This window comes from Hylobates moloch, unplaced genomic scaffold (assembly GCF_009828535.3).
Source record: "Hylobates moloch isolate HMO894 unplaced genomic scaffold, HMol_V3 SCAFFOLD_16, whole genome shotgun sequence".
Lineage (NCBI taxonomy): Eukaryota > Metazoa > Chordata > Mammalia > Primates > Hylobatidae > Hylobates > Hylobates moloch.
The window spans coordinates 45,467,873-45,483,208 of record NW_026652291.1 but is presented as its reverse complement, the minus strand read 5'-3'; the positions used below and the strand labels follow the sequence as shown (position 1 = coordinate 45,483,208).

The 15,336-nt window shown below is 37.7% G+C and overlaps 1 protein-coding gene across 2 annotated transcripts in view; it reads left to right on the top strand.

The window, feature by feature from the left end:
* The window catches only part of LRRC9 (leucine rich repeat containing 9), a 147,941-nt gene that overhangs the window by 68,124 nt on the left and 64,481 nt on the right, over positions 1–15,336 (top strand). For both annotated transcript variants that reach the window (XM_032135105.2, XM_058429537.1), the window contains exons 18-20: positions 7,503–7,694; positions 9,242–9,367; positions 14,988–15,122. In XM_032135105.2, the coding sequence (XP_031990996.1) occupies positions 7,503–7,694; positions 9,242–9,367; positions 14,988–15,122 (453 nt within the window). The remainder of the gene's footprint in view (positions 1–7,502; positions 7,695–9,241; positions 9,368–14,987; positions 15,123–15,336) is intronic.

Genomic DNA, 15,336 nt, shown 5'->3' with positions numbered 1-15,336 from the left:
CAATGCAGAAGACGGGTGATTTCTGCATTTCCAACTGAGGTACCGGGTTCATCTCACTGGGGAGTGTTGGAAAGTGGGTGCAGGACAGTGGGTGCAGCACAGAGAGCGTGAGCCAAAGCAGGGCGAGGCATTGTCTCACCCGGGAAGTGCAAGGGGTCAGAAAATTCTCTTTCCTAGTCAAAGAAAGATGTGACAGACAGCACCTGGAAAATAGAGTCACTCCCACCCTAATATTGCACTTTTCCAACGGTCTTGGCAAACGGCACACCAGGAGATAATATCCCACACCTGGCTCGGAGGGTCCTACACCCACGGGGCCTCGCTCATTGCTAGCTCAGCAGTCTGAGATCAAACTGCAAGGCAGCAGCGAGGCTGGGGGAGGGGTGCCCGCCATTGCCCAGGCTTGAGTAGGTAAACAAAGCAGCCCGGAAGCTCGAACTGGGTGGAGCCCACCGCAGCTCAAGGAGGCCTGCCTGCCTCTGTAGACTCCACCTCTGGGGGCAGGGCATTGCCAAACAGAAGGCAGCAGAATCCTCTGCAGACTTAAATGTCCCTGTCTGACAGCTTTGAAGAGAGTAGTGGTTCTCCCAGCACGCAGCTGGAGATCTGAGAACGGACAGACTGCCTCCTCAAGTGGGTCCCTGAACCCTGAGTAGCCTAACTGGGAGGCACCCCCCAGTAGGGGCAGACTGATACCTCACATGGCCAGGTACTCCTCTGAGACAAAACTTCCAGAGGAATGATCAGGCAGCAACACTTGCTGTTCACCAATATCCATTGTTCTGCAGCCTCCACTGCTGATACCCAGGCAAACAGGTTCTGGAGTGGACCTCCAGCAAACTCCAACAGATCTGCACCTGAGGGTCCTGACTGTTAGAAGGAAAACTAACAAACAGAAAGGACATCCACACCAAAACCCCATCTGTACGTCACCATCATCAAAGACCAAAGGTAGATAAAAACACGAAGATGGGGAAAAAAACAGAGCAGAAAAACTGGAACCTCTAAAAATCAGAGTGCCTCTCCTCCTCCAAAGGAACGCAGCTCCTCACCAGCAGTGGAACAAAGCTGGACAGAGAATGACTTTGACAGGTTGAGAGAAGAAGGCTTCAGACGATCAAACTACTCCAAGCTAAAGGAGGAAGTTCAAACCCATGGCAAAGAAGTTAAAAACCTTGAAAAAAAATTAGACAAACGGCTAACTAGAATAACCAATGCAGAGAAGTCCTCAAAGGACCTGATGGAGCTGAAAACCAAGGTACGAGAACTACGTGACGAATGCACAAGCTTCAGTAGCCGATTCGATCAACCGGAAGAAAAGGTATGAGTGATGGAATATCAAATGAATGAAATGAAGCAAGAAGAGAAGTTTTGGGTGCAGCAAACCAACGTGGCACATGGATACATATGTAACAAACCTGCACATTGTGCACATGTACCCTAAAACCTAAAGTATAATAATAAAAAAAAGAAATATAACCCCCCCCAAAAAAGAAAAAAGAATAAAAAGAAATGAACCAAGCCTCCAAGAAATATGGGACTATGTGAAAAGACCAAACCTACGTCTGATTGGTGTACTTGAAAGTGACGGGGGGAATGGAACCAAGTTGGAAAGCACTCTGCAAGATATTATCCAGGAGAACTTCCCCAATCTAGCAAGGCAGGCCAACATTCAGATTCAGGAAATACAGAGAATGCCACAAAGATACTCCTTGACAAGAGCAACTCCAAGGCACATAATTGTCAGATTCACCAAAGTTGAAATGAAGGAAAAAATGTTATGAGCAGCCAGGGAGAAAGGTCGGGTTACCCACAAAGGGAAGCCCATCAGACTAACAGCTGATCTCTTGGCAGAAACTCTACAAGCCAGAAGAGAGTGGGGGCCAATATTCAATATTCTTAAAGAAAAGAATTTTCAACCCAGAATTTCATATCCAGCCAACTAAGCTTCATAAGTGAAGGAGAAATAAAATACTTTACAGACAAGCAAATGCTGAGAGATTCTGTCACCACCAGACCTGCCCTAAAAGAGCTCCGGAAGGAAGCACTAAACATGGAAAGGAACAACTGGTACCAGCCACTGCAACAACATGCCAAATTGTAAAGACCATCAAGGCTAGGAAGAAACTGCATCAACTAATGAGCAAAATAACCAGCTAACATCATAATGACAGGATCAAATTCACACATAACAATACTAACCTTAAATGTAAATGGGCTAAATGCTCCAGTTAAAAGACACAGACTGGCAAACTGGATAAAGAGTCAAGACCCATCAGTGTGCTGTATTCAGGAAACACATCTCAGCTGTAGAGACACATATAGGCTCAAAATAAAAGGATGGAGGAAGATCTACCAAGCAAATGGAAAACAAAAAAAGTCAGGGGTTGCAATCCTAGTCTCTGATAAAACAGACTTTAAACCAAAAAAGATCAAAAGAGACAAAGAAGGCCATTACATAATGGTAAAGGGATCAATTCAACAAGAAGAGCTAACTATCCTAAATATATATGCACCCAATACAGGAGCACCCAGATTCATAAAGAAAGTCCTTAGTGACCTACAAAGAGACTTAGACTCCCACACAATAATAATGGGAGACTTTAACACCCCACTGTCAACATTAGACAGATCAACGAGACAGAAAGTTAACAAGGATATCCAGGAATTGAACTCAGCTCTGCACCAAGCAGACCTAATAGACATCTACAGAACTCTCCACCCCAAATCAACAGAATATACATTCTTCTTAGCACCACACCACACTTATTCCAAAATTGACCACAGAGTTGGAAGCACTCCTCAGCAAATGTAAAAGAACAGAAATTATAACAAACTGTCTCTCAGACCATAGTGCAATCAAACTAGAACTCAGGATTAAGAAACAAATTTACAAGAAAAAAACAAACAACCCCATCAAAAAGTGGGCAAAGGATATGAACAGACACTTCTCAAAAGAAAACATTTATGCAGCCAAAAGACACATGAAAAAATGCTCATCATCACTGGCCATCAGAGAAATGCAAATCAAAACCACAATGAGATGCCATCTCACACCAGTTAGAATGGCCATCATTAAAAAGTCAGGAAACAACAGGTGCTGGAGAGGATGTGGAGAAATAGGAACACTTTTACACTGTTGGTGGGACTGTAAACTAGTTCAACCATTGTGGAAGACAGTGTGGCGATTCCTCAGGAATCTAGAACTAGAAATACCATTTGACCCAGCAATCCCCTTACTGGGTATATACCCAAAGGATTATAAATCATGCTGCTATAAAGACACATGCACACGTATGTTTACTGCGGCACTATTCACAATAGCAAAGACTTGGAACCAACCCAAATGTCCAACAACGATAGACTGGATTAAGAAAATGTGGCACATATACACCATGGAATACTATGCAGCCATAAAAAATGATGAGTTCATGTCCTTTGTAGGGACATCGATGAAGCTGGAAACCATCATTCTCAGCAAACTATCTCAAGGACAAAAAACCAAACACCGCATGTTCTCACTCATATGTGGGAATTGAACAATGAGAACACATGGACACAGGAAGGGGAACATCACACACCAAGGCCTGTTGTGGGGTGGGGGAAGGGGGGAGGGATAGCATTAGGAGATATACCTAATGCTAAATGACGAGTTAATGGGTGCAGCATACCAACATGACACATGTATACATATGTAACAAACCTGCACATTGTGCACATGTACCCTAAAACTTAAAGTATAATAAAAAAAAAGAAAAGAAATATATCGTTGTTACAGTGTTCATCATTCCTGGCCTTGCCTTGTGTATCAGTGTACTTAAACTAAGGCTTTCTTTATGCAGTGGAAGGACTCGGATTCATAAGTCACAGAAAATAAATACACCATATAGTTGTATGGAATTTTTCAAAAATCTAAACAAGATAACCACATAAGGTAAATTGAAATGTAATAAGCTGCATGTCTGTCATTCACCTACCAGTACTATCAGGAAAAGAGAATATCTGGGAGAAGGAAATAGAAAGAGATGTTTTCTCTGAAAATAGCTCCACCGTAATTAGTGTTGACTAGGGAAAGACAAAGATAAATGGCTATTTGCAACCTTGATCTAGATAACAATTACAATTCTAATTTTTTATTTAAATAATACTCAATATAATGAGAAATCTGTTGTTAAGTTGTTCCTGATGTCTAGAGATAGCTAACCTACATTTAGAGAATAAACCACTATCCCAAGAAAATTTAAGAGGTGTTTTGAGTTTTAATCTTTGTAAGTTGAACAGTTCTGTACTGTAACTTAAGAGAGATTTTTATTTTTTATTTTTTATTATACTTTAGGTTTTAGGGTACATGTGCACAGTGTGCAGGTTTGTTACATATGTATCCATGTGCCATGTTGATTTCCTGCACCCATTAACTCGTCATTTATCATTAGGTATATCTCCTAATGCTGTCCCTCCCCCCTCCCCCCACCCCACAACAGTCCCCGGAGTGTGATGTTCCCCTTCCTGTGTCCATGAGTTCCCATTGTTCAATTCCCACCTATGAGTGAGAACATGCGGTGTTTGGTTTTTTGTCCTTGCGATAGTTTACTGAGAATGATGTTTTCCAATTTCATCCATGTCCCATTCAGGACATAGGCGTGGGCAAGGACTTCATGTCTAAAACACCAAAAGCAGTGGCAACAAAAGCCAAAATTGACAAATGGGATCTAATTAAACTAAAGAGCTTCTGCACAGCAAAAGAAACTACCATCTGAGTGAACAGGCAACCTACAGAATGGGAGAAAATTTTTGCAACCTACTCATCTGACAAAGGGCTAATATCCAGAATCTACAATGAACTCAAACAAATTTACAAGAAAAAAACAAACAACCCCATCAAAAAGTGGGCAAAGGACATGAACAGACACTTCTCAAAAGAAGACATTTATGCAGCCAGAAAACACATGAAGAAATGCTCACCATCACTGGCCATCAGAGAAATGCAAATCAAAACCACAGTGAGATACCATCTCACACCAGTTAGAATGGCCATCATTAAAAAATCAGGAAACAACAGGTGCTGGAGAGGATGTGGAGAAATAGGAACACTTTTACACTGTTGGTGGGACTGTAAACTAGTTCAACCATTGTGGAAGTCAGTGTGGCGATTCCTCAGGGATCTAGAACTAGAAATACCATTTGACCCAGCCATCCCATTACTGGGTATATACCCAAAGGACTATAAATCATGCTGCTATAAAGACACATGCACACGTATGTTTATTGCGGCACTATTCACAATAGCAAAGACTTGGAACCAACCCAAATGTCCAACAACAATAGACTGGATTAAGAAAATGTGGCACATATACACCATGGAATACAATGCAGCCATAAAAAAATGATGAGTTCGTGTCCTTTGTAGGGACAAGAGAGATTTTTAAACTGAAGCAAAAGAAATATTAAAACAAAATGCTATTGCAAAACTGAAATACTGTTTCATGAATATTTAATGAGTTCCTGGAATCTGTTTTATATCCTGAAGATACAGAAATAAAGATTCCCCCCGCTGTTTTCAAGGGGTGGAAGAAGACAGGTTTTTTTTGTGTTATGTTTTATTTTATTTTATTTTGTTTTTGAGATGGAATGTAGCCCTATAGCCAGGCTGCAGTGCAGTGGCATGATCTTGGCTCACTGCAGCCTCCGCCTCCTGGGTTCAAGCGATTCTTCTGCCTCAGCCTCCCAAGTATCTGGGACTACAGGTATGCGCCACGATGCCCAGCTAATTTTTGTATTTTTCGTAGAGACGAGGTTTCACCATGTTGGCCAGATGGTCTCGATTTCTTGACCCCGTGATCCACCCGCCTCAGCCTCCCAAAGTGCTGGGATTACAGGCGTGAGCCACCAGGCCCAGGCAGAAGACAGTTATTTTTTTATGATGTGTGGTTCCCAAATGCTGGTCTACAGGCAGGTGCCACAATGTGGGACAAGTTTTCACCAGCTTATAATGAAAATTGGAAACAGAAGGGCCATATAGTAAATTTTTATAAAGCCTAATTCACTTTACTTAAAGGTTTTTTTTTCTAAAGTTATGGCCTTAATAGTTTTTTACTGCCAAATATCCTTTTGTTCAAGAAATGATGACAGTAAGCGATAGTTTTTGTTTTGTTTTGCTAATGCTTGCTTCTGATAATAAAAAGTCAGTAACTCTGTTCAGTTTCAGAAATTTTTTTAGGTTTTGATTCAACTCTTGAAACCTGAACCACTATAAGAAGTTCTATCCCAACAATAAGAATTATACCTTATAAAGGAATGACTAATTCCATTCTGAATTAAAAGAGTTGTTTGAATTAAGTTGTAGAGAAATCAAACATAACAAATTAAAGTCTTAGAGATTTCTTACAAACAAGTAAGATGAAGATATGAATAGATAAATAGCCAAAGACAAGAAAGGCAATAAACAAAAAAAGAATTTAAAAATGACCAGTATAAACACATAGAAAAATGTTCGACTTCACCAGTAATAATGTAAATTAAAATAAGGCAGGTGAGTATTTGAGAAAATGGGTATTCTCATAGTCTACTGTTGGAAGAAAATGTTGGTACAAACTTCCTTGAAATCTACTTGGCAGTATTTATCAAGAGTCTTAACAATCCAGAAAGTCTAAGAACCAGTGATCCTGTTTCCAAAAACCTGTTCTGAAAAATATTTTGGAGCTGCAATTAGAGAATAATTCTCATGGATGTTTGTTGCTGTGTTGCCAACAGTTAGAAACATAAAGATCTATAGTAAAATGTTTTTAAAAATTATGATCACATAGTCAGATATCATGCAGTCATAAAAAATCATCTTTAAGAAGAACTAATAATGTGAAAAAACGTTAAAAGGATACAAAATTATATATGTTTTATGTAAGAAAAAATATGTGCATATAATAAAAAACAATGCTTTCAGTGGTTCTTTCTGAGCAATATGATTATATATGTTTTCTATTTCTTCTTTTCATTTATTTACTATATTTTCCGGATTTCCAACAAGGAACGTGTTACTTTTATGATTTAAGAAAATTATTATTTAAAAGTATGCACTTTTTTAAAAAGCAAATTATTACTATTGAGTTAATAGGTTTAGTTTCTAACTCTGAAGATGAGCCTTTTTAAAGCAGGCTATGGGGCTCAACAGTATAAACCAGAAGCCTATATATTAAAAAGTACATTTTGTTTGTCGGGGATAAATTATCTTGACAGTTTCTTTACGTCTTCTCTCCTATGAAAACAGACATTGCCACTCTATGTTACAAGGGTAAAATATGAATTGAAAGAGAATTACTAAAACAAAATACCTGTAGCTCTTTAGAAAAATACATATGTTGATACCATCATTGCAACATAACTACTGTTTATGTGTCCTGTGAGGATTACCAGGAAGTGTGTAAAGTATGTAAAGAACCACAGAGAAACTATTTTGTAAATACAAATTATGATTCTCTTAGCATCACTTTTATTTATATGTGTTGCAGTATAACCTTGAATATTTGGATGCAAGCCATAACCATGTGATAACCCTTGAGGGATTTAGAGGTCTGATGAAACTGAAGCACTTAGACTTGAGCTGGAATCAACTGAAAAAATCTGGCGATGAAATAAATATGTTATGCAAACACACCACAAGCCTTCTCACTCTTGATATTCAACATAATCCATGGCAAAAGGTATGCCACAGACATGTTACTAAAAAGCAAACATTTTTATTTCAGAGCCATTTCCCTACTAACTTTACTATTCAGTAATAGACAGAGATAGGCAAAGTTATCTTCGTTTTTCTAGACTTCCTTCCTTGAAGTCATTCATAAATTGGATTTAGTGTACTGATCAAATGAATCAGATGTTACTATAAGAAAAGACTATAATTTCATATCAGATTTTTTGTAACCTCTAATAGATTGAGAACATTATTGCTTTGAGTCATTGATGTCATTGCCATTTGCAAACCTCCAGAGATTTTATATAGTTCAGTGTGCCAGAACTCTGTTTTTTTTTTTTTTTGAGACAGAGTCTCGCTCTGTCGCCCAGGCTGGAGTGCAGTGGCGCGATCTCGGCTCACTGCAAGCTCTGCCTCCCAGGTTCACGCCATTCTCCTGCCTCAGCCTCTCCAAGTAGCTGGGACTACAGGCGCCTGCCACCACGCCCGGCTAATTTTTTGTATTTTTAGTAGAGACGGGGTTTCACCGTGGTCTCGATCTCCTGACCTCGTGATCCGCCCGCCTCGGCCTCCCAAAGTGCTGGGATTACAAGCGTGAGCCACCGCGCCCAGCTCAGAACTCTGTTTTAATGAGGCATAGGAACCAAGAACAATATAATACAGTGAGAGGGGCATACTATTAAGGAAGAGACATAATTTGATTTATAATATATCCTAATCTGTGGTTGAGCAACATGTTTTACAATTTTATTTTGCATTTTGCATTATTCATTACTTGTTTTCTATTTTAAGTCCAGAAATCATCTCCCCTCATAAACCTGCATTATAAAGTCTTATGTTCTCTTATAAAAAGGAAATATGTACATTATTTTTTCTCATTACAAAAATATGTAGATTAATGCTAGGTAATTTCCATATTCCATGACTATATTTAGGTATATCTTCAAGTATTTAAAATAAGTCCCAAAATTATAAAGTCAAGAATCTTCCTTTCTCTGCCTTTAAAAGATATATATCAGGCTGTGTTCAGCCTTTAAAAAGGAAACTAAGCACAATTGGTTCTATTAAATTGACCCTATTACTAAGTTTATATTGTTGTATTTCTTCTTTTTTGCTCAGTAAAAGTGAAGAATATTTTTCTTTTGCCAAAGTATATTTCCTGGATGATCACAGTACAGCTATCTCTCTGTTGCCAAATTGGATTGTCAAGGGCTAAAGATCTGTATTGAATCACACGTGGAGATGACTAGCTTACTGCTGATCGAGATAAACAGGCGTCACTACAGTTGTTCTTTTAACACTTTTCACCGCAGTCACTTTTCAATAGCTTATGGGATTTCCCTCCCTCATCAGAGTAAAATCGTCAACCTTCAAACAAACAGATTAATTATTAAATATAATTCCAACTATTATTTAAATAATTAAGCTTTTCTTTAGGTATATGTAATGAACAAGGAAATGTATGATTTTGAATTATATGGAAAGACATGAAAACAGTCATTTTCATGCCATAACATATTTAATAGTTTATAAAAATTTTTTTTTGTTTTTCCCAAGCCAGCCACATTGAGGCTGAGTGTTATTGGCAGATTAAAGACTCTTACCCACTTAAATGGAGTCTTCATTTCTGAAGAAGAAGCAACAGCAGCTATGAAATTTATTGCTGGAACAAGGATTACTCAGGTTGGATTTTACTGTTTACTATTCATTGTGCTATTTAGAACATACAGATAATATTTCACATACTCTTTTTCTGTCATTAAGATTTTATAGTCCCTCTTAGCCTATTAATAAAAAATTAATATAGAGCAATCATACCACTTGATTTTTTTCTGTTTAAATGTATCTCATTTAAATACCCAATCGTTGTGTGGATTCTCTTGACTATCCATGAACACTACACCAAAAATACCTCTAGGGTAACTGCTTTTTTACCAGTCACCTGAACTCACCAGAGCCCTTTCTGGAGCCTACATGAAAATAAGCAACTTTCTGAGGATAAGGTAAGCTTAGAGGCCTTCAGAAAGCATTTAGTGAATTATCTATCTACTTAATTATCTATCTACTTAACATTATATTTGTTTGGTGAATTATCTATCTACTTAACATTATATTTGTTTGGCTGAAAAGAACAAAATCCATTAACATGGAAGGAGGGGAAATACCTTTGTTATCCATATTAAGAATGCTGGGCTGGGTGCGGTGGCTCACGCTTGTAATCCCAGCACTTTGGGAGGCCGAGGTGGGCGGATCACGAGGTCAGGAGATCGAGACCACGGTGAAACCCCGTCTACTAAAAACACAAAAAATTAGCCAGGCGTGGTGGCGGGCGCCTGTAGTCCCAGCTACTCGGAGAGGCTGAGGCAGGAGAATGGCGTGAACCCGGGAGGCGGAGCTTGCAGTGAGCCGAGATTGTGCCACTGCACTCCAGCCTGGGTGACAGAGCGAGACTCCGTCTCAAAAAAAAAAAAAAAAAAAAAAAAAAAAAGAATGCTGTACTTTAGCCAAAGTAGCTTCAACATCCTAAATATATCTACTCTAGTTTTCTAGCTGTTTTTTTGTGGAGTATCTGAATATTAATTCCTTAAGCAATATAGTGTTTAATTTTGGATCTATTCAAAATTTTGAAAAGAAGCTTTTTTATTGATAAAAAAAATAACACTCCTAAAGAAGAGCTGGGAATTTACCCTAAGAAAAGAACTAAAAATAGAACTACCATTCCACTCAGCAATCCCATTTCTGGGGCTATAACCAAAAGAAAATTAACTGTTCTACTAAAACGACACATGCATTAATATGTTCATTGCAGCACTATTCACAATAGCGAAATCACAGAATCAACCTAGGTGCCCATCAGTGGTGGACTGGATAAAGAAAACGTGGTAAATGTACACCATGGAATGCTACGCAGCCATAAAAAACAATGAAATCATGTTCTTCGCAGCAACATGGATGAAGCTGGAGACCATTATCCTAAGCGAATTAACACAGAAACATAAAACCAAATACCACATGTTCTCGCTTATAAGCGGGAGCTAAACATTGGGTACACATGGACATAAAGATGGGGACAATACACATTGGGGAATACAACAGGGAGGAGGGAGATGGGCAGGGCTGAAAAATTACCTATTAGGTACTATGCCCACTACCTGGATGAGGGGTTCAATCCTACCCCAAACCTCAACATTACGCAATGTATCCTTGTAACAAACCTGCACATGTACCCCCTGAATCTAAAATAAAAATTGAAATTAAGAAAATTAGTTTTCTAAAAAGAAATCAAATCCTGCTAAAATCCTTTAAGACAATGTGGTAATGGCACAGAACTAGACGAATAGACCAATGGAACAGAATAAAGACCTAATATAGACTGTGGAAACTTTATAAATAACAGAGCTGCCTTTGCAGATCAGGGAGATTATTCAATAAAAGGCATTAAGGACTTTATTGTAAAAGGCAAAACCAAAAGTCTTTTTGAAGGAAATATGAAAGATTATCATTATGACCTTGAATTTGTGAATAATTTAGTAGGCAAGAAACAAAGAGCATAAACCACAAATAATCGGACATGTCTACATTAAAATTAACGTATCTTTGTTCAAAGAAAGTGAAAAGAGAAGCTACATACTGGAAAAAGAAATTTGAAACACAACTGTCAAAAGATATTCTTTATATATCCAGAATATATAAGGAAAAAGACAACCAGCCAAACAGAAATATGTGCCAAAGATCTGAACATACACTTCACTGGAGAGGAAATCAGAACAGCCAATTAACTTAGGAAAAGATGCTCCACCACATTAGTATTCAAGAAAATGAACATTAAAAACACAATGACCTACCAATTTTTGCCAGTTTTATAGATGAGCAAAAACTTTAAAGTCTGACAATACCAAGTTGTTGCAAGAATATGAAGTAAAAGTGTAATTTTTCTGAAGTGGTACAACCACTCTGGGAAACAATTTGACATTATTCAGTAAAGCTGATGTATATTTGTGTGTGTGTGTGTGTGTGTGTGTGTATTCTACAATCCAGCAATTTTACTTTACTTAGGTGCATATACTCTAAAGAAACTCTTGCATGTATGTACCAGGAAACATGCACAAGAATATTCATGACAACAGTGTTCATAATAGCAAAAACTGAATCAACCCCAATGTTCATTGACAGGAGAGTCATTAAGGGAATACTATACACAGGACATATGAATGAACTACAGCTACATACAGAAGTTTAGATGAATCTGATGAATATGATATTGAACAAAAAAGGCAAGTCATAGAAGAATACATACATATTATTCAATTTACATGAAGTTCAAATATGTGCAAAACTAAATGATATATTGTTTATGGACACAGACATACGACTATAAAGAAAGCAAGTGAATATAAACAGAACCAAAGACAAAAACCACATGATTATCTCAATAGATGCAGAAAAGGCCTTTGACAAAATTCAACAATGCTTCATGCTAAAAACTCTCAATAAATTAGGTATTGATGGGACATATCTCAAAATAATAAGAGCTATCTATGACAAACCCACAGCCAATATCATACTGAATGGGCAAAAACTGGAAGCATTCCCTTTGAAAACTGGCACAAGACAGGGATGCCCTCTCTCACCACTCCTATTCAACATAGTGCTGGAAGTTCTGGCCAGAGCAATCAGGCAGGAGAAGGAAATAAAGGGTATTCAATTAGGAAAAGAGGAAGTCAAATTGTCCCTGTTTGCAGATGACATGATTGTATATCTAGAAAATCCCATCGTCTCAGCCCAAAATCTCCTTAAGCTGATTAGCAACTTCAGCAAAGTCTCAGGATACAAAATCAATGTACAAAAATCTCAAGCATTCTTGTACACCAATAACAGACAAACAGAGAGCCAAATCATGAGTGAACTCCCATTCACAATTGCTTCAAAGGGAATAAAATACCTAGGAATCCAACTTACAAGGGATGTGAAGGACCTCTTCAAGGAGAACTACAAACCACAGCTCAATGAAATCAAAGAGGATACAAACAAATGGAAGAACATTCCATGCTCATGGGTTGGAAAACTCAATATCTTGAAAATGGTCATACTGCCCAAGGTAATTTATAGATTCAATGCCATCCCCATCAAGCTACCAATGACTTTCTTCACAGAATTGGAAAAAACTACTTTAAAGTTCATATGGAACCAAAAAAAGAGCCCGCATCGCCAAGTCAATCCTAAGCCAAAAGAACAAAGCTGGAGGCATCACGCTACCTGACTTCAAACTATACTACAAGGCTACAGTAACCAAAACAGCATGGTACTGGTACCACAACAGAGACATAGATCAATGGAATAGAACAGAGCCCTCAGAAATGATGCCGCATATCTACAACTATCTGATCTTTGACAAACCTGACAAAAACAAGCAATGGGGAAAGGATTCCCTATTTAATAAATGGTGCTGGGAAAACTGGCTAGCCATATGTAGAAAGCTGAAACTGGATCCCTTCCTTACACCTTATACAAAAATTAATTCAAGATGGATTAAAGACTTAAATGTTAGACCTAAAACCATTAAAATCCTACAAGAAAACCTAGGCAATACCATTCAGGACATAGGCATGGGCAAGGACTTCATGTCTAAAACACCAAAAGCAATGGCAACAAAAGCCAAAATTGACAAATGGGATCTCATTAAACTAAAGAGCTTCTGCACAGCAAAAGAAACTATCATCAGAGTGAACAGGCAACCTACAGAATGGGAGAAAATTTTCACAACCTACTCATCTGACAAAGGGCTAATATCCAGAATCTACAATGAACTCAAACAAATGTACAAGAAAGAAACAAACAACCCCATCAAAAAGTGGGTGAAGGACATGAACAGACACTTTTCAAAAGAAGACATTTATGCAGCCAAAAAACACATGAAAAAATGCTCATCATCACTGGCCATCAGAGAAATGCAAAGCAAAACCACAGTGAGATACCATCTCACACCAGTTAGAATGGCCATCATTAAAAAGTCAGGAAACAACAGGTGCTGGAGAGGATGTGGAGAAATAGGAACACTTTTACACTGTTGGTGGGACTGTAAACTAGTTCAACCATTGTGGAAGTCAGTGTGGCAATTCCTCAGGGATCTAGAACTAGAAATACCATTTGACCAAACCATCCCATTACTGGGTATATACCCAAAGGACTATAAATCATGCTGCTACAAAGACACATGCACACGTATGTTTATTGCGGCACTATTCACAATAGCAAAGAGTTGGAACCAACCCAAATGTCCAACAACGATAGACTGGATTAAGAAAATGTGGCACATATACACCATGGAATACTATGCAGCCATAAAAAATGATGAGTTCATGTCCTTTGTAGGGACATGGATGAAACTGGAAAACATCATTCTCAGTAAACTATCGTAAGGACAAAAAACCAAACACTGCATATTCTCACTCATAGGTGGGAATTGAACAATGAGAACTCATGGACACAGGAAGGGGAACATCACACTCCAGGGACTGTTGTGGGGTGGGGGGAGGCGGGAGGGACAGCATTAGGAGATATACCTAACGCTAAATGACGAGTTAATGGGTGCAGCAAAACAACATGGCACATGGATACATATGTAACAAACCTGCACATTGTCCACATGTATCCTAAACCTAAAGTATAATAATAAAAAAAAGAAAAAATATATAAAATAAAAAGTACATTAATTAAAATATGCTATAAACGCATGTGACTATTAAACAGAGGAAGGAATTATGCAAAAATTATTAAAGTTATTATTAATGACAAAAAAAGAAAGCAAGTGAATGGTGGACAAAACATTTGAGATAATGATCACTTCTAAAGAGAAGGAGAGAAAAGGGCTCAGGATCGGGCCCACAGGGTGCTTGTAATCTATTCAAAATATTCTAGCTCTTAAGCTGGTTTCATGGGTGGATTATATGGGTGTTCATATTATAGTAATCATTTTACAGTCTTATAAATGTTATCTTGTAATGATATTTATAAGATATTTGTTCCATATTTGCTAAAACAAGAAACAATGTAATTAAAATGTATCTAGATATTGAAAACAATTTAAGGCAAAGGAAATGTTACATTTTAAAATTATTTATTTTAAATTACATTTAAAATGTTACATTTTAAAATTATTTATTTTAAATTACATTTAAAATGTTACATTTTAAAATTATTTATTGGGCCACTCATCTTCCCTGGAAACAATAATTTTAACTATATATCGGCTAACCTCTGTACACTGTTTCCTTTTTTCATTGTATTTTTTAAATTTTGTTAGTTATCTCTCTTACGGCATTCTAGTACTAAAGAGGAGAGACCACGGATACTTAGTATATGGCCTTCTGCCAAAATTCTGACGCAGATTTCGAAGTTAGGACCTCATTTACATCCGAGTGGAAATTGGTACTTGAAGGTAAAGGCTAATTCCATTAAACCTAATATAAAGCTTAATTCAAATCTATTTTTAAGTCAGTGCCGGTCTGTGTATCATAAAGAGGGCACAGATAGGTAAGGGACAGAAAGCTGGAAGAGATTAATTAAAATAGGGAAGAAACAATTAAGATCTACCCTCTTGGCAAATTTCAAGTATACAATACCATATCGTTAACTTTAGTCATTAACTTTAG